Source organism: Stigmatopora nigra, chromosome 3 (assembly GCF_051989575.1).
Source record: "Stigmatopora nigra isolate UIUO_SnigA chromosome 3, RoL_Snig_1.1, whole genome shotgun sequence".
Taxonomy (NCBI): domain Eukaryota; kingdom Metazoa; phylum Chordata; class Actinopteri; order Syngnathiformes; family Syngnathidae; genus Stigmatopora; species Stigmatopora nigra.
In genome coordinates, this window is record NC_135510.1 from 5,462,052 (window position 1) to 5,481,769 (window position 19,718).

Genomic DNA, 19,718 nt, shown 5'->3' on the forward strand with positions numbered 1-19,718 from the left:
ATACAAATAGAGGAGCTGATGTTAATCGACTAAGTGAGCGACATGGTCATAATGAGTAGGAACAATTAGTCGTAGGTTTGGAAATAGGGCTCCCCCTGGTTAAATTGGTTGGTATTGCAAATTACTATTCATGGATTACTAAAGCTAATATTTCAAATCTACCAAATTTGAATCAATAAACCTGGGTTGAGATTACAGTATTGACTCATTGTAAATTATTTGACTGGTGCGATTTATAGTTCCTAAAATACGGTAGTTCTGTTTAACAATGTGTGTATATTTGATAGGAATTAAACAGAGAGCAGTTAAGGAAATACTACCATTTTAATTTTGCTATTTTCCAACAAAGGACAACAGCCGCATTGGACCCCCTGCTGCCACCCCAGTCTCCCCAGAGTAAATATAAAGTTTACAAAACAGTCCGTAAACATTAGTGAAAAAGAATTTGCCCGCTATTTAAAAGGATGGCTCTCCAAACGCTCCCATTTTATTACGAATCCGCCTTATTTAAAAACATAACATTTGATTTCAATCAAACGTCCATTGATCAATTTCAACTATCACAACAAATTGTGTACTTGAAGCATTGACTGTTGTCACGATTCCATCGACACAAGTTGTAAAAATAACCGATACAAAAAAATTCACTGCAAATAAATCCAGTCATGTTCCCTTTTAGGAAATAACCGTCACGAGAAATTGATCATAGAAATCCAAAACAAAAAACTGCTATTGAATAATCCCCTCAGTTCACCTGTTCCAACTTTGAGGAAAAAGCATGTTTGTTTGGATTGAAGGCCTAACATTGGCCATTTTGCTGGTTTTGATGAGTAAAATGTTCAGTGCCGCCGAAAAGCAGTTCAAAGTGACATTTTCCTGATCACAAGCGCCATAGTCCACAAGAGATGCACATCGGGCTATCGGGTAAATCAATCATCAGTTCATCTGAGATGACCTATTCTCAATATTCTAATAGAAGACGATTAATCCTGTTTGAGGAGAGGGTGATATATGTACTCACTTTGGATTTGTGGCCCACTTGCTCTAGGATTATTATTCATACTTGATATCTTATAACCCCCAATGCTCCTCTAAACCTTTATTCATCATATATGGCAATACAAATAATTTCAAACGGCCTAGTGTGAATACAACCTGAGTTGTTGTGCTTCTTTCGACACCAACTAAGACAAGTGGTTGTACTCCACTTTCCTCAATGGCCCCAACTTTTCCACTCATCTTTGAATTCCATCTGGATGGGGCGTATTTGGATTTTTTCTCTGCTACAAACTGTATGTGCGGATATTTCTCATCACAACCTTCATGGAGGACTATGGAATGAAAAGTTTTCAGGGCAGACATGGCGAATTTCAAACCATTGAGGGCTCCACCCAAATGAACCCGGACTGGGCCATTGTGGGGGGTCGCCAACATCAGTGGAGCCAGGCTAGGCGATGATACGGCAGTTAGCGTGGCATTTCGTGTTTGATTCCCACATAGTGCCCACGAAAATGCGCTATGTATCCGACACGTGGCCGAGAGGCGTGTCTGCCGGACCCAAAAGTAGGTACTTTTCCTCCATCGAGGGCTCCGCGGCGCCGCCCTGCAGGTGAATGAGCGGCTTGGTCTGTAGAAGGACGCAACCTCGTCCCCGCCTCTCCTGGTGGTTCCTGCGATTGAACACCCTTATTCTGTTGTCCAGTTCCGGGCTGGCCTTCTCGGAGCCAGTGGGACTGGGGAGTTTAAGGTTGACCGGGTCCACAGTCAGGCCTTTCCGAGACAGGCAGGAGTCCTCGGACAGAGACGAGAGGAGCTCCCGGACCGCCGTGCTCGGTCCCTGGCCCGAGAGGGAAGACGCGCAGCAGCGACGGGAGCTGGAGTTGAGCTTGAGCTCGTGAGGGGGGTTGGAAAGGATGTGATTGGTCGGGAGGTGGATGTCGATGGTGGCCGTGGTGACGCCGCGAGTGCCTAAGCCGCAAGACCTGCCGTCTTGAAGGGAAACACAAAGTCAGAAGAACAATCAGTTCTTGTGTTTTTGTTCCAGCTAGAATTTGCTAGCTTTTTTCTGAGGAGTTGGCTCATTGTTGCCAAGGAAACAGCTTTGAGAGCAGGATTGGCACAAATCCATTGGGGGGGAGGGTTACGATGACAGACACATTTATGAATTCTGTCGAAATTTAAGCAATGCGGAAGAGCACTTTTACCAAAATGAAATTTAGTCTGAAAAGTAAATTTACAATTGATTCCTACTTAAACATCTTTGAAACTATTTTTTCAACATTCCGCCTAATTAAAAGGTCCACCGTTTTTCAGTTGTATTATTAAATGTTCATATTTTCTATGTATAAAGAAAGAAAAAAAATCTAATTTTGACTCTATTATTATTTTGACCTATATTTTCCCTCAAAGCATGCTTCAGTGTTAAATGACTCACCATTAGTTGCTTCACTGTAGTACTGGCTGATGTAGTTGTTCATATCATCACGTACAACCAAATCTAGGAAAGATCAAGACGTAATGAGCCAAAAAAAAAAAAAAAACATAAAACACACCCAAAGGATTACAGCTCTTAAGAGAAATGCTAAAATATATTGCACATTGCCAAATCATTGCCATTGGTAGTGAATGAAATTGGCTATGAACATCATTTCTTTAATCCGACCCAAAACTATTGGTTAGCACATCGGCCTCACAGCTTTTGGATCGTGTGTTCAATGCCCGGTTGGTCCTTATTGTGTGGAGTTTGGATGTTCTTAATTGGGTTTCCCCAAGTACTCAGGTTTCCTAGAAATACCCCAAAAATCTGTTTTCCTAGAAATACTCCCTGCGGCAATTCTTGGAACCAATGAACCTTGATAAACGAGGTATTACTGTTTACATGTACGCTGATAAAATTTTGCCTAATTGGACTAGTACATGATGCATTTTATCCTCGCAAGGGTCTCGGGGTTAGCCTTAGCAACTCTAGATTGGCCGCCATTTTAGCCATTGTCATGCGCTCTAATTAAACAGTCTCCAAACTGACCTAATTGGCTTGAACACCCTTGCGGGAACTGATCTATTTCAGTGTAAACACTGCAAAGTAGTAGCTAACCTGGAGTGTTTACAAGGGAATATTGACAGAGACGGCTTGTGCCGGAGGCCACAGGTGCTTGAAAGGTTCACGCTCTGCTTGGCGCCGCATTAGCCGTGTAGTGCAGCAGGTAACAGAGCCTAGTCCTTGTTTAGACTGGACCCGCCTGGACCCTAAAACGGGGCCGCACGAGAGCTCTTTGTTGGGGGCCGACGTGCGTGGTTGAATGGCGCTGATCTGGTGTCCGCTTGATTGGTCTTGAGCTCACTGTCTGAGTGCGAAGCGCCAGTTGCCTGAGTGCAAGCCGCCGTCTCCCGGGGACGCGCTGCTGCAGACTCTGATGGGTAATCTCATTTATTTTTCATTCTAAAATATTAATCCCTGGGCCACCCCGGAGAGGAGGCATTGCACTCACTAAAACAAGACGGAGACAATCGCTGCACAATTAATAACACATGAGTGATGGAGGTGAGTTGGGGAGGCGGGGGGCGGGCAGGGGGTGTAATTGGCTTGTCCGGCATACATAAAAAGGCTCTCGGCTCTTTTTTTTTGGGTGAGACAGCCCGGTTATCAAGCTGTCACTTGTGTGCGCAAGAGTAGAAGTGACACGCTGGTTACTTTTAGTGCAGTCTTACACCATACAGGATTCTACTGTTAAGATTCTAAATAGAATAAAATTATGTTTTCCAATAGGTTTGAGATATAGCATTTCAGGAATTATTATACATGGACAAAATAATAATAACAATAATAATCAATTGAAAAAGGAACATTATGTCCATATGGAATAATAAGGCAAATTCTTCATTTTTATGTTACTGATGACTATGATAGCTTTAATCTGAATCAGCCATATTTGTAGTTAAACACAATTATGAGAGTAGAAGCATTGGATTCAATGTATAATAATATTTTTTTATTTGCTTTCCTTATCCTCATGAATCGTGGGGGCGCTGGAGCCTATTTTAGATAAGGCAGGGGGGCAGAAAATAATATCATACATTGAATCCAATGCTTCTACACTCATAATAATTGTGTTTCACTACAAATAAGGCTATTTGATTCAGATTAAGCTGTCATATTCATTTTTGTCCAGGCTAATTTGAATCAACACCAAATGATACGGAACCCCTTAGAAATGCTAGTTCAGATTTTACGATTTTTCTTATTTTTAACAATAACACCTTTCAATGCTTTTATTCTTTGTAAAATATTAATCTCTTGACACAGTGCAAAAGCTAATGCTACATAATCGTAAGGGTGGCTGTCATGCATGGCAGCAGTACGGTAAGTGGTCCATGACCTGCTTTTAGGGGCAGATGTTGTGCTTGAGTGACAGTGGATGTTGTCACCATGTGACACCACTAAGTACTTCTATCTCAGGCGGCATAAGACTCCATCCCAGGGGATATTTTCCGTTTCTGGGCCAGGGCGTCATCATTCGGGTGAGAAAGAAATTGATCGTAGGTGAGTAAACTTGGGGCTCGTGAACGCTCCTCCCATCCACTGTGTCGTCTTAAAAAGGCCCACTTTGTATTCCGTGGCCAGATTTGCCACTCCTCAATGCCCTTGGGGTAATATTGCGGTGCCCGATTGCGGTTTGCAGGTGAATGAGAACAGATGTTGACAGGAGCCCAGCGCTCTCCCGACACGGCCCAATGCACAGAGCACTCTGTAGCTGAAACAGCCCCAGTCTTTGCCGCACGTCGACGGAAACGCGACTGGGGGCCCAGAGTGACGGCGTCAAAAAAAAAACATGCTTGTTTTTTTTTCTGTCGGCGTTCAGCACGTCCTAAAAGCTTTTTTTGCCCCCGTATTGATCCCGTGTGCCTGCGGTCAGATGGCCGTTGTGTGTGAGAATGGAGGGAGCCGAGGGGCTGCTCCGGGGCCATGTCCAGTTTAGGCTGCACCAGCTTCCACTTGGCCTGATGTTGCACCATCAGGGACTTTTTGTTCCACATAATTATGCACATAGAGGATGGTCCACCTCTCTCCCGGGTTGTCTTGCTACCTCCTCGAGCAAACAAATGCTCCACCTGGTTATATCTTGACTATTGAAAGGAAATGGTGCCGGATTTTTTGGACTACAAGGCGCATTTTTTTTTCATTGTGTTAGAAACCAAGAGCAAACAAACTGCGTTCAAGTGACAAAAGTAACATGGAGAAATAATAGAAACAACAGTTTTTCTACATAACTATAGCCTGAAAATGTGTATATCTATTTTTTTAAATTTACTTTTAAATAAAATTGCATTGCAACAAATGAACATCGAGTGTTCAATTGTCAGTCAATATGAATTGTACGTCTTAGTTAAATTAGTTGAAAAAGTGCCATATCAAGACAAGAGTTCTGAAAAAGTCATTGTTCAAAAGTTAAAATTAGGAAAATACATTGTTTGAAAAGCTAATACTTCACATTACGGCTTATCATAAACCGTTTACTGGTAAGCCTTAGCGTATAGTTCCATAAAAAACTATTTTAGCTCCTTGTTAAATCCTCATTCTTTCCCCCTCGTTTAATGTTTACGAACTATGAAAGAGGAGTAAACTTATTTCATCTAACCTTGAGTAAAAAAGTAATTATCCTCCTAAAACTTTCATTATGACTATATGCAAATATTTTGGCCTACTGTTTCTTACAGACTTTTCTAATACAGCAACTTTAGAGGGTTTTAGGGCAGGTATCAAACTTTATAAGGTCTTATAAAGAATTTCAAAGTATGTCAAGTGTTAAGAAGTAGAAAGAAATGAAATGCCTACAGCTCAGTGATACATTTGTACATTTTAGTTCGATTAACGCATTCAAAGTGAGCCTCAACATGACTATAAACATAAATATGAAGCAGGATTGGGATTGTCAATCAAAAATTCCTCAAATTAAGCGTACCTGCAGTGTTGGGATTGCGATGAGCGCCCTCGTCGTCAGATTCCCCGGGCGTCAAACCCTCGGCAAACTGAAAATTCCGGCCCTGCTTGGCCCACACGCGGTGGATCTGCATTGCCGCCTCGCGCTCGGCAGCCAGGTCCAGGTCTTGCTGGGCCAGGTGGGCCCGCAGCTGCCTGATTTCAAACTGCAGCGCGAGGATGGGCCGATGGGAATGCAAATGAAGGGGAAGGAAGATGAAGGCGGCAGTGTGGTGGCGGGAGAAAGGACTAGATTTAGAAATTGGAAGAGCAACAAAACAAAATACTCGTTTAATTCATTTTAGTTACCACAAAGAGAGAGGAAAAAAATAGGCATAACTAGTATAACTGACCAATTTCTCAGCTAATGTGATTTTTTAAACTGTGAAAAAAAAAAATTAAATGTGAGGGATGTGAAAAGCATCTAGTGGCCTTTTGGAAGACAATTTCTGTCTGTATGGCGATGCTTCCCCCTTCTGGCAATAGATAGACTAACGGTTGAGTTATGTACTAGTGTGAAATCCTTACATTTAATTTATTGCCAAAGAGTGGATCATTTGGTCTTGGTTTGGTTCTTGGCTCTTCTAAATTATGTGTATGTTCAGTTTATGTAAAGAGGTGCTCACAGCTTGTTCCTGGCAGATTTGAGTGAGACGCTCCAGTTGCTCCTCGCGCACTGCCTTGGTCTTCTCGCACTGTTGGATTTCCAGCTCCATCTCCACTTTGACTTGGAGGACGTAAGCTGAAACAAAAGGAGGGGAAAAGGTGGCTTCTTTTACAGTGATTTCTATGTCACTGGTTTAAATGTGAAAATACATTTAAAATGTACATATATATGGTGAATAAGTGCTTTAAAATATTTAGGGGAAATAGTAACAGACATTGCATTTGATGTTATTTTTTTCAATTCAATACCACGGTTGCACCACTAGAGAGAAGCAGATTCCTTGTGTGGCTAAAAGCCTTGTCAACAAGGCATACTCATTTGTTTTTCTTTTTAAATGTGGTGTTAATTCATCAAAATATGACTGTTATTTAGGTTGTTTTTTTCGTCATAATTGTTTAAGATATAAGAGCATTTGACTCCAATTATTTCCAAAAGTCTTTGCCTTTACCACAAATATTAAAAAAAAAGTTTTTAGATATACAGTAGGTAAATATATTGTTAATGTGACCGTTTTTGTAATTAAATGTATACTAATAATAATTTAGCATCTTCTAAACAAAACCAATTAAAGTTTTTGAAATAACCTCAGAAAATAGCCAAAATCTAATACTCCAAATGGATTTAATAATAGACTTATGGTCAAATGTCTTATTGGCTGCATTTCATTCGCTGACTCACTCACAGTCAAAATGCACAGGACGTCTCGTGCTGTCATGTCAGTGGCACTGAAAAATGAGTATTCGCAGCCAGTCCTTCCAGTTTAAACAAATTGGACGCCTATCGTTGTCGGCGACAGCCAATGAATTAAACCCGAAAGGCATTCATCCGACGTAGAGAACGTTAGGGCTTATTTTGACGATTCAGACGAGCAAATTTGTCACTCTTTTTCAAGTGTAAACAGATTAACCGTGTGCCGTGTTTGCAGTCTGATGCCGCATGCAGCAGGAGGCCCGAGCAGAGGGTGACCTCAACACCAATATCGAACCGGACTGCATTAGCATAGAGGAGAACAACCGCTACATTCATTACGGTCCCCGCGAATGTGCTTATCCAGACCCTACAGTCGATACAGGCTGGAGTAGACGGGTGACAGCAAATTACTCTTGGGCATGATCAATAGCTTTATTGCTCTGAATGGTAAATAATTTGGATAATCATGGAGAGAACGAGGTTACTCATGGCCTCCCGGGAGGAGTCAGGACGGTGTGGCGGGTGGTGCTGCCAGCAAACAACTTAGCTGCTTGCGTATGACTCAATAAACACTGTGTGGGACTCACCATCGATGATCCTCTTCACCCTCCAGATGCGCAACGTGATAATGAGGCTGATGGCGTCCCATGGGCTGCTGGGTCCGTTGGCCACCGTGGAGGCCACCATGGGGGCGAGGGACAACACGATGACGGCGCCGTCAAACACCTGTCGGGACAAAGTTGGCTTCTGAGAGCTATACGATAAGGTTTGATCCTACCCAACACGGGTTGTTGGATTGACCATATTTTTCAGACTATAAAAAAGCACAATGAAACGGGGAAAAAAATACATATTTTCGTTTCACTGGAGTATAAGTCGCATCTGGGGGGAATTGAATTTGTTAAAATCCAAAACAAAGAACAGACATGTTATCTTGACCCCAAATTCAGAGAAATTGAATATAAATGAAGGGGTATTTTTTTGTAATACGGTAGTTAATTTCTCCTTATACATGGATGACAAAAAAATGACAAAATGTACTATAAAAAACTAATGATTTCCCTTTATACCGTATATCTAATGTGTCAAAAACAAATCTTTTAAAATAAGACTTTAAAATAAGACATTAGTTCTTCCATTGAGTTGCACTTTGATTTGGTTTTTGATAAGATGACAAAAACACGACTTAAAATCACAACCGTGTAAAATGTAAAACTGTTCAAGATCTCAGCCACTTGCCCAAATGCTCCCCATACATCCCTCTAGTCTAGTGACTTTGAGAAAAATCCAGTATAAGGGTCCCAAACATACCTCTACTTTGTTTTCAATGTAGTCCCAGATCCCGAGCACCACAATTCGGAAGACAATCTGTTGTAGGGAGAGAGAGAGAGAGAGAGACGAATGAAGACATTAACAATATGCGATCAAGCACATTAACGTCTACTTTGCACTTCACCAAGGCGGTGACTTTGGCGATACGCTTCTTATTGGCGTCATTGATTCGGCCGCCAATTAGCATGAGAGGTCACGCGCAAGTGCTCTTGCAAATCCATCATGTGTTGGGGCCATTTGGACAACAGTTTGCAGTCAATGAAGTGAAACGCTTGAGAACTTGAACAAAGCGTTCTGACTAGTAGACAATACCAAGACCATTAAACATCCATTTAAACGCCCTCAAAAGACTCTTCACATATGACGTGCGTTAGTGAAGCGCTTGGACGGATCGTATTGCTGGAAGCCCGTCCCCAATGCTCATTAAACTCCACTTCAATTATTGCTCCTGCTGGCTAGATGGTAATTAACGTTTGGTTGAGGGCATTAAGGCCGGCACTCTCAGCGTAATTGTTTTGCACTGGAGTTGGCTCCGTGGGTCAAACTCTCTCTGCTTTCCGCGTAGTACTGTAAAAATGTAAAGTTTTGAGGCTTAAATGTCTAAGACTACAATTATAGCTCAACTGATCAAAGTTTTCCCCAGAAAATCCAAAGTAAAATAACAAAAAAAAATCTAACTTAAGCTTTTTTCTTTGGCTTGTCCAATTGCTGTTTGGTGCAACTTGGGCTGTGGCACATTTAATTCATTCATTCATTTCCTAACCACTTATTCTCATGATGGCTTCGGGGGTGCTTTTTTCTAAGCCGTTTATTGATTGAATTGATAGTTTGAATTGATCATTGTATGGGTACAACAAAATGCCTTCCAGTACAGCCCGATTGGACAGTGATAAAATCACATTCCCTCAAATTTTTCATGTAAAACATGCTGTAAAACACGAAAAACATCAGATGAATAGAGCTACTGCCATTGGCTGCCGCGTAAACGGCGCCATCATGGGGAAAGGGGGAGTAAAAAAATAATAATTATGAATACAAAGTTTGGATTTTATTTACTGCACGCCAAATGATTGCTGCTGCGCAAAGAGGACGAGAGTAGTGCGCAATTTAGACTTAGAGGGAACATTGGTGCTGAATTCTCCTTACCTCTGAAAAGAAAAGTGACAGGATGATGAGACTGATCCAGTGGATGATGCTGGCAAACTGGAACGCATTGGTAACTGCAAAAAAAACCCAAATGGGCAGGCCCATGAACAAAAAGAGACACCAACTTCTCACTAAATAATAGTTGCACTTCTAAAGTGGCAACTCGTGCGAGCGTGCCGTGTCCATCATTTACTGTGGTGTCAAAGTGCCTACGGTGCTAATCTTTCAGTACATTCCCTGCAGACTGTTGTATCATTAAAGCTGAACGTTGGCCACTAATCAATGGAGATGTGTGCCTGCTGCCATTGACAAGATGCCTGCTTCGTTATCGTGTCTCTGCATTGCTGTTCATCAAGCGTTTGGCATCCTGCACAGCCGGTGCTCGTGTGATTGGCACTATTAGAAACAGATGCAAAAAGGAGCAACCCATACGTTCAATAGACTTGCCTGTCTTTCCACAATGGAAATGTAAGATTAGAGTTCATATAACTACGAGTTTTGATGCTAAAAGTAAGAGTAAGGAACTGCTTTTTATGTGCTAAAGCCCTAGATTGTGCAATATTTTAGAATTTACCTTGCCAGGGTGTGACTTTTTAGATATTTTTATAGACTTTTTTTTATGTTTTATATACTGTGAAAACACACTTTGTGGAGTAACAACACTAATTTTGTTAGACGTAGCTGTGTATCATGACAATAAAGGCTTTTGATTTGATTTTGCTGATCATATAATTAGCAATAGACTGCTATTAAACTAATATGAAGTTTTTAGGGCATTACATTATAATAAATCTTAATTATATTACGTATGCGTGCAGAGAACTTTACGTCTGCTCCATCTTATAGATGTAGTGACAGTAATATGAAGTAGATTGTGAAATGCGGAAAAATTGGGAGTATAGCATTGCGTTGAGACCGACAGACTCACATTGAAGGAGCTTGGTGTCGATGAGCAGCTCCAAAGAGAGGAAGAGCACCACCAGGATGACACAAGCCACCAGCACGCAGTTAAAGCCGGCGCTGAGCAAGCAGACCTGCCACAGGGCCACTCGACGGCCACAGCACGGCTTCAGCCAGTTGGACCTACAACAAGCATAAGTCGGTCAGGCTCTATATTGTGAATTATTTGGAACTTGTAACAAGTGTAAAATAAAGTAAAACTGAATCAAAGTCAAGCACAAGGCCAAGGGCTTGTACTTGTAGATTATGACCGCTCTTCAAGACTGCAAATTATTATTGATGAGTTGTCATTGGAGTCAAAGAAAGTTTTCCCAAAGGCGAATAAGCACTAAACGATCCATAAAGATCTATTTTTTTAATATTGTAGTGGCATTTGAAGTCGTCCTCATCGGAATAATAAACTGCCAATGTCTCAGATCACAAGAAAATGGAAAAAAAAGACCATCCATTAAGAATGAAAGGATGCCTTTTAATTTGAGGCTCTTTAAAAGTTTTGTGTACAGTAATAATACTAAAAATACATTTTATTTGGAAGTGCCACTCCCATCCAGAAATGTCAAAGATAGGAATAAAATAGGATGAACAAAGCACATATTAAAAATCAGAATCAGTAAAAATGGAATTAAGTAAATCAAACTAAGATTAACAAAGTTAATTAATTTTTTAACATGTCATAATTTTAAGATATTCTCCTTGTAAACAACATCTACTTTGTAAATTGTTAATCCGAACAGAATAAGAAATTTGAAATAAATAAAACTAAACAGTACACTGGATATTTTGCTAAAAATATTAATTTGATAACATGCATTTTTTTAAATGAGTGCCCTTTCTAAAGGTTTAGCTGATGCAAAAACATGTATTGACCCACTGATAATGACACTGCTACATAAATACAAAGATCACATAAAGCCAAATTAAAAAAATGTATAAACACAAAACCGTACTATACTAGCGCCTTTTACATTTTGAGCATGAGAACTGAAGTTCCCAGTTTGGCAAACTAGAGCGCAGTAGTTTGCAGAGGTAGCCTTTAAATTGAGCAAAGGTGATTGCGATGAGAGAAGGCATTGACTGAAGAAGGAACAGTAAAGCTTTGTAAACTCCTGATTTTACCATCAGCTGCATTTGAGCCTAGAATATTGATGAACCCCCTATTCAGACCTCCATGAAACGAACCACTGTAGCAGAGGTTGTTTGGCGGGAAATCACCATCTTAACAGTCAAGTTAAAAGAGAACTAAAGAAAAAATTGTAGATTTCCAAATAAATAGATAAATCAGGATTTTGCATGTTCTCCACAGGCTCACATGGGTTTTCTCCGGGTACTCCGATTTCCTCCCACATTCCAAAAACATGCATGTTAGGCTGGTTGAACACTCTAAATTGCCCCTAGGTATGAATGTGTCCGTCTCTTTGTGCCCTGTGATTGGCTGGCCAGCAATTGCATTAGTTGCCCGGTACTAATAGTTGGCTGGGATAGGCTCCGGCACCCCCCATGGCCGGTAAATCAGTCATCTGCTATCTGGCAATACGAATATTGACATGCCAGCCATAAATAGTCCAATGTGATGACAGGTTTTGGTTTGTTTTCAATGTCATTTTCTCTCATAGTGAGCAGCCCACGGCAGGAGCGCTGAGACGAACAAAGCCTCTCAGCAGTTCTCCAGCTGGAGTGGAAAGTTGGCGCCGTCCACAATTTTGTGCCTGCAAGAGGTGGTCGACGTCAACTGGGCAAGATACTCGTGTGGCTTATTTCAACCATACTGATCATAGTGGAGGGTTAAAGATTTGGTGGTTTTTGCCCACTAACTTAGTACAACATAGCCATCAGCCATTTTGAAAATTGGATGTTTTCAGGGACCGATTCATATTTATTGGGAGGATTGCCGTTCTGTGCATCTCTACTGATACGGGATTAAAATGACTTAATCGGGGAGTGCCCAAAAATAATACATCGTTCCTGTGCAATATGTACTCTACGAGATCTAGATTCCAAACATCAGGTGCCCTCTCCAATATGGCCGCCAGAAATGCACATTACTGTTTAAAAGGGTGTGCTTAATCGACATTGCGTCCAATCATTTATTTTAGTCGTAGTAGTTGTCTCTTTGTACTTATATTTTAAGGTATTTTCATACCTACCATAATGAGAAAAGGCTATAGTTGGCTTTTTTTTCGATTAAAATAATGAATCATTACTAATGCTGAAAAATAACTTGTTATAAAATGTGAAGAATTTCTTAGTCATTGTACTAAAATTAAGTGAATTAAGTTTTCTTTATAACATGAAAAAAGACATTTGACAGGCCTTATGGATTAGATTAACATTAACTGTATTATATTATTTCTGAAGGTGCTGCATAGTCTTATTTTGTTAATTATAAATTATCAGCGATTTTTTCGAGCTTGTCTTCTCATTTTAATTCCTTCTTTCTGCTTCCAGAGCGCGTGGTGATACAGCTGTCAGAGGCTGAGATGGAGTGGCCCTCCACAGAGAATCTGAGGACGGAGATTAAATCAGCGAGAGTAATCAATACCACCCTGTCGAGTAAGCCAGTGAATGTTAGGACCGGCAGACCCACAAGCACCTGATGATCTGCTTAGATAAGGAAGTCTACTCGGCTGTTTAGTGCTTGTATACAGAGTATTTGCTTGAATTGAATACTGAATTTTCACCTAAAATGTGTGTAATGCTGTGTGTAATATGTTGAAATTGAAATTGTTAGTGTCGGAATATTTTTATTTAACTTCAGATTTATTGGATGTGGTCATTATTGGTTGATTGAGTATTTAAACTGCTAAATTTCAGAATGTTCAGATAAGATTAAGTGAGAATTGGTTTTAAACCTGAATAAAAAGTCGAGATGAAAAGTACAACATAGAATGAATTATATGTAAATCAAATAAACTGAGCCAAAGTAATCTGAAACCTGATCAAACCTTAATCTAATGATATCTGAATTACAAGCCAAATTATAAATGAACAAAAATAATAACTTCCCTTTAACCTAGCATATGCTATTCCCTTTGATAAGTAGTCGCAAACAAGACCATTTAGATTGATCTTGAGGCCTACCGAATATAGTAACCAAATCAACGTCAGCCATTAAGAAGTTCAATCAACAAAGTTTTTGCTCCTTTACCAATCTGTCCAGCAGAAATTAGGAAAGCCGCGAGATAACGTGACCAATCACTCCCTGGTCGCCACCTCAGATCTTCCCACGCCGGCTAATTAAAGCGGGCTAAATTGACTCGACCGAGTGAGACCCCTCTGAGAAGGCGTTATTCCAGTAAGCAAGACTTCCATTTCAGTCTCTCTTCTGACAAGGCAGAAACACTTCTAAAGAAGGAATGATGATGAGGAGGTGTCAGTTTGACCTTGGCATGGCATCCCTTCAAAAAGCTATAAATGGACTTGCTAAACAAGCAAACACTAAGAGATGGCCAACATTCATCCCTTGCCTCCAAAGACCAAAGGAACGGTTACCAAAATTGGATTTTCTGACCTCCGCTCCAAATGTGGTGGTGGGTGGCGACGATGAACTTTCCTCTTTTATACCCTTGCTAACGTCACATTTAGAAGAACCATCTGGACCCTTTGCACATTTAGAACAGTCATATCAGCAACATATGCTACCGTTTCAGGGTCTGGCAGGCGAGAACCTCTCCAGCGGGACAGAAGGTGACATCATGCCACAGTTCAGGTGTGCTCTAGTCAAGCCAGGAAGCTGTTAGGGGTCCGAGGGGGGGTGGGTGTTAGTCTAGCAACACAGAGCTTGTGTTATTGTATGTATTATTGGACCATAAAAGTATTAAACTACAGAAGATTGGGATTCACTAAAAATTTGAAGTATTTTCAGAACATTCAGCCTCAACTGTGCTCAGCCAAACATATTTGTAGCACTACTCCTCCTTCGAAAGTATTCTTTGGGAGGTCAAGCATTGGAAAAATGAGTCTTCGAGATCATAAGATGAAGATGAAGAGGACAAGAGACGGTAGGCGGGCTACGGGAAGCATGACCATCATCATCTTTATGATTGCTCAAGTTGTCACTCATTCTGTCAGTCAACCACTAAAAAGGTTGAATGAATAAGCCTTGATAGTGCCACAGGCACAAACAAAAGGCAGTGAAATGGAACCTGGAAAAGAGATAAATAAGGGGAGTGCACAAACAAAAGTAGGTTGACCACTATGTGGGAGAGTAGGTGGCCATAAAAGTGCTGAACACAAGCCCACGCCACCTTGGTTTCCTTAGCATTTTCTTCTAGACAGGAAGATGGATGGACCCAACTCTATTAATAAATACCTTTTACTCACTAAAACTGCTAACAGTGCAATTGGCCCCCGATATCACCTCCCACCCACCACTGACGCCCACCCGTTTCTAGATTGGCGCGACAATGCAGTTAAAAGAACCTCCCGAGCGCAACTTGGAGGCTCTCTTGGGCTTGACCGCAGGCAGCCATTGATCGATAAGATGTGGCGATAAGTGAGGAGAACAAGATTTATTCTACAAGATATCGTCTGATCCTGGAAATAGAACTTGATAATAGGAAGGCCTGCCATTGAAAAGGAAAGACTTGGCTGGGAATGCTAATATTTCAGTTGTATTGACAGACTTCCAACCCATTTTGATTGGGAGCTCGCAAATAAATGAATCTTCATTTGCCTTTTCCGAAATGGATGGGATGTCTTACGCCTCCAATGGGAGCCATTGAGTTGAAACCAGTTCGCTAAAAAGGGTTAAAGAAGTGATTCCATTTAAATATTCAAAGGGAATCAATGAAGAAATGCCATTGTTCCTAATGAGGTGTGACAACCCAGGATAAATTGGAATATGAAGTGAAGCATGATTACAGAGGATTAGATAACAACCGTCGTGCAAACAGGCCCGGCTTTTAGCTGGCGCTGGGTTTATAAATACATTTGCCGGCGTTCCGCTGGCGGCTGCACACGGTTGCCGTGTTCACTTCTGCGGCGGAAAGTGCGAGAGATAGCGGTAAGGTCAGAACCACCTTCACAATGCTAACGGCTATGAGATGCAAACGCGGCCGACAGGAGGTGCTTCATCACGCCCTGGCAGCTCTCTGGTCGTGATTAATCCTAGCCGCTCGTTTCCCGCCATAAAATGCGTGGTGGCTTTACATTAGATGCAAACTGTGGTGACGCCGTCATTTATTAAGAGCTCATGTGGAATCCGAATGGCCACAGTTGGTTTTCTTTAGTTCGATTCCAATTTTGGACTTGGGTTGGTAAGGTAAAAAAACTTAAATAAAAATCCAAATGAGACCACGCTTTTCTAAAATTAAACAGGAATAACATTTTGTCAAAGGATTTATGAGCGAAATAACACAACCATGAGGTTAGATCAGACTTCATTAATCCGTGAAAAATCTGGAGAATTTTGCATCCGACAGCATTTTCAAAGTTGGTTTCACTTTCTGCTGTGGCTGCCCATTGTTGAAGTTTATGGGCAAATGTAAGTAAGCAGTAATCAGAGAGCTTTCAGATATGCTTAAATTGCACAAAATAAGAGTGGCAAAGCAGAAAGTCCAATATTGTTTACAGTCTAAATCAGAGGTCTCCAAACCAGTCCTGGAATAGTTTGGGGACCACCTATCTAAATAATCAGTTTCATCGGTTTCCTAGCTCTAGTTCTAAGGTGGAGATCTGACATGGCCATTTGTCACTTGTTTCAGATCACTGTTGAGTTGCTTTTTTGCAAAACCAAAACCACAATGAGTTCATTCACAAACAGAAATAACAGTTTGGGTGACAAATTAATGGTCCAAACAAAAGTTGACAAAGTTTGTGATGATTCACAGGTGTTTGTTCCTTTAAAGTGAAAGAATGTCCAAGATGAGAGGCTTGTCTTTAGAGAATGCAATGAGGATGGCTGACGAAACGCGGCATACAGTATTTTAATCACCGACAGTGTAATAAATGAACAGCCTTTTAGCATATTAGACTAATGATTAAAGGTGGCATGGCTCAGATGCTAGAGTGGTCTTAATGCAACCCATAGCTTGTGGGTTCATCAGCCCTTGAGAGTCCTTGAGAAAGATATTTAACTACAAGAAGTTGCTCTTGAGGCTACTTTATAAGTCGATGAATGATCCCCAACCTCCATTTGCTATTTCTCTTCATCCCTCAGTTAAGAAGAAAAGTCTAAGCTTGAACATCAATTGTCCATAAAAGTTATGAACAGAACCAAATTGCTGGTAGAGTCCCAACCTCACTCTAAAGAAATCTAACATAACGCCAGCTGTGCATAGCAAACTCGGAAACCACTTTTATAAGGACTTAACCTGCCATTTACCAAAATATTATCTGTGCGTGACTATGGACTACTTATTAGCAAAAATATAAAGCTAATAAGTTAATGCTAACTTGTCGATGTCGTCATCACACACTAAAAAAATTTAACTTCCAAATCCACTACACTAAACCTTGAACAAATAGCAAAAGGGAAAAAGTTAATAGTTTGCCTTTGTCTCGACTTCCTTAAATAAGTTTTGCTGACATTTGCACACACTCAAGAGCGAGAGGAAATGGGCAATTCACTTTTCTCAGGCTGGGTCAGTGGAGCTGCTAACATTCCATCCCTATACGTTTTCATTTTTACAGTTCTGGATTGCTTTGCCTCTGCTGTGTCTTGACTGGGCTTAAGCACACTTCATCATCCTGCACTGCCATAAAGAAGAAGAAGAAAAAAAAAGATTTCATCTGCCCCATTTCCCTTAAAGTGAGCTCAGTGATCGGTCTTTCTTTTTAGGTGGTCTCTTGCTACATGTCTAGTGATGAAGAACAGTGTGATCGACCTCAGAACTCTAAGGTGGACATGCTAACCACTCCCCCCACCGTGGCGCCGTAAAGGCATATTGATTGTGAAATTAACAGACGGGGGCTTGGCGACAGTAAAATCTACACATTAAACTTGAATTGTTTTTAAAAGGTCACTCTAGTGCCCAAGACACACTCATTGTAAGCAGTTATTATAATCAAGTGGTTTTAATGTGAGGATGCTTTCTGACATTTAAGGCAAAGTTTTGTGATGGATTGGGGTTGTTAAAAACAAAACAAAATTGGAAAACAAAAGAAAAGAATGTGTAGAACGATCTGATTTTAAAGGAAATAAAATATTCTGTAGGCTTGTGTGATTATTAGAGGGAAAAAAATAATCCATTAAGATACTGTATATACTTTTCTTTGCCTAATAAAGAAATTAAGAAATGTGTTGTACATTGAATTGTTAGTGACATTACCCAGATCTGACATGAGCTTTAAAGTGGAGCCTGTTTACAAAACATTGCCTTGCAGGTTCTTTACTGGTAGAGCTACAATAGGAAATGCAGCATGCATAATTCAACACTGTAGACACGGTCGTGTTTCCGACTTGCATTCCCCGGGACAAGAAAATAAACTGTAACACTAACTCAAACAAGGGGAACCATGTTTATCGGTGCATATTCAAAGTTATTTTTTTTGTTAAAGACGACTGAGAGTCACGTAAGCGTCAGTGTCGCCAACTACAATTCTGTGAAATGGTCGGTTTAGCAACCTAAATGATACAGTTGGACCGAGGTTGTATTGTACAGCATGGGTCCATCGCGCTGGCTTATGGTGTTGATGAGTGTCATGCGGAGAGCGTATGTTTAGCTTGGATGGAGTCGCAGGTGCACGACACAATGGAAAAAAATGAACATAAGCAGGCGTGAAAACAATGTGTGGTGAGTGACCTATTTTGCATGGGTCGCACAGGACGTAGGTTTTTCCATCCAAATAACATTGTACACATTTTTAAGAGTTTCCCTATAACCTTAAATTTATACTAAGGTAATTGGAAAACAAACATTCACTCCAAAGAAAATAATGTATTTATATTTCTATAGCTAAACAAGGGAGTCTAGTCTTCCATTTTGGGGCATTATATAATGTTATGATAAACTAATTGTCTTAAACATGACTATTTTTTTATGTAGATGATTGAACGATTATAAAACATTACAAATACAAGAAAAAAAACACTTAAGTGATATCAAAATTGTTGCTTAGAGGAAAAAAATACTTCCAATGTGTCAGCATAAACCGATTATCACTTTACTTACCCTTCCCTTGTTTCATCCTCGTCTGGGTTGGAAAGGAGCTGCGAGCCTGCCAGTGAGAGATCCAGCGCTGCGAGGGGAAGATCTCGGTAGCCAAAACTCACAAGCTGAACTGGAGGGGCCAAACATTGGTTCTCATCATCAACCTGCTGGGAGATGACCTCCAAGTCTGAGAGAGCTGCAGTTTCCGTGTCCCTACAAGATCAACAAGGACCAAATCAGATATCTACATGGTTTTCATTTACTGGTTACATACATACAACATATCTGGAAAGTTATTGGATTGACTCAGAAGTTAAAAAAGGACAATATTGGGACATTCCTATTATGTAGTATGTTATATACTAGGATAATAATTTTGGTAAAAAATATTTTAACCCAATAAAAAGCAACTTCATCTCATCTCATTTTCTGAACCGCGGAGGGTGCCGGAGCTGACCCCAGCTGACTTTGGGTCAGAGGCGGGGGACACCCTGAATTGGTGGCCATCACAGGGCACAAACAACCCTTCACACTCATACTTAGGGGCAATTTAGAGTTTCCAATCAGCCTACCATGCATGTCTTTGGAATGTTGGAGTAAACCGGAGTACCTGGAAAATAGCCACGTAGGCCCAGGCACAACATTCAAACTGGTAGACTGACCTGTATTTGAACCCAGGTCCCCCACTGTGAGGCCTACGCACTAACCACTCAGCCGACGGACCGCCCCGCAAAAAGCAACCAGAATTGTTTAAAAACAAAAGGGTTTTAATTCATTCCTTCCAGCCCATGTAGTATGTGTAGTATCCAAATGTATGCACTTATACGAGATAGTGAATGATTTATACAAAAGAAAT

The 19,718-nt window shown here is 40.8% G+C and overlaps 1 protein-coding gene across 2 annotated transcripts in view; it reads right to left on the bottom strand.

Annotated features, from left to right (window-relative positions):
* Nucleotides 1–374: 374 nt before the first annotated feature.
* LOC144194155 (transmembrane protein 266-like) overlaps nucleotides 375–19,718 on the bottom strand; it is a 28,092-nt gene continuing 8,748 nt past the window's right edge. For both annotated transcript variants that reach the window (XM_077713011.1, XM_077713012.1), the window contains exons 3-11: nucleotides 18,884–19,075; nucleotides 10,741–10,895; nucleotides 9,813–9,886; nucleotides 8,646–8,702; nucleotides 7,922–8,060; nucleotides 6,604–6,719; nucleotides 5,961–6,144; nucleotides 2,435–2,497; nucleotides 375–1,989 (exon numbers count right to left, since the gene is read on the bottom strand). In XM_077713011.1, the coding sequence (XP_077569137.1) occupies nucleotides 1,517–1,989; nucleotides 2,435–2,497; nucleotides 5,961–6,144; nucleotides 6,604–6,719; nucleotides 7,922–8,060; nucleotides 8,646–8,702; nucleotides 9,813–9,886; nucleotides 10,741–10,895; nucleotides 18,884–19,075 (1,453 nt within the window). In that variant the 3' untranslated portion in view covers nucleotides 375–1,516. The remainder of the gene's footprint in view (nucleotides 1,990–2,434; nucleotides 2,498–5,960; nucleotides 6,145–6,603; nucleotides 6,720–7,921; nucleotides 8,061–8,645; nucleotides 8,703–9,812; nucleotides 9,887–10,740; nucleotides 10,896–18,883; nucleotides 19,076–19,718) is intronic.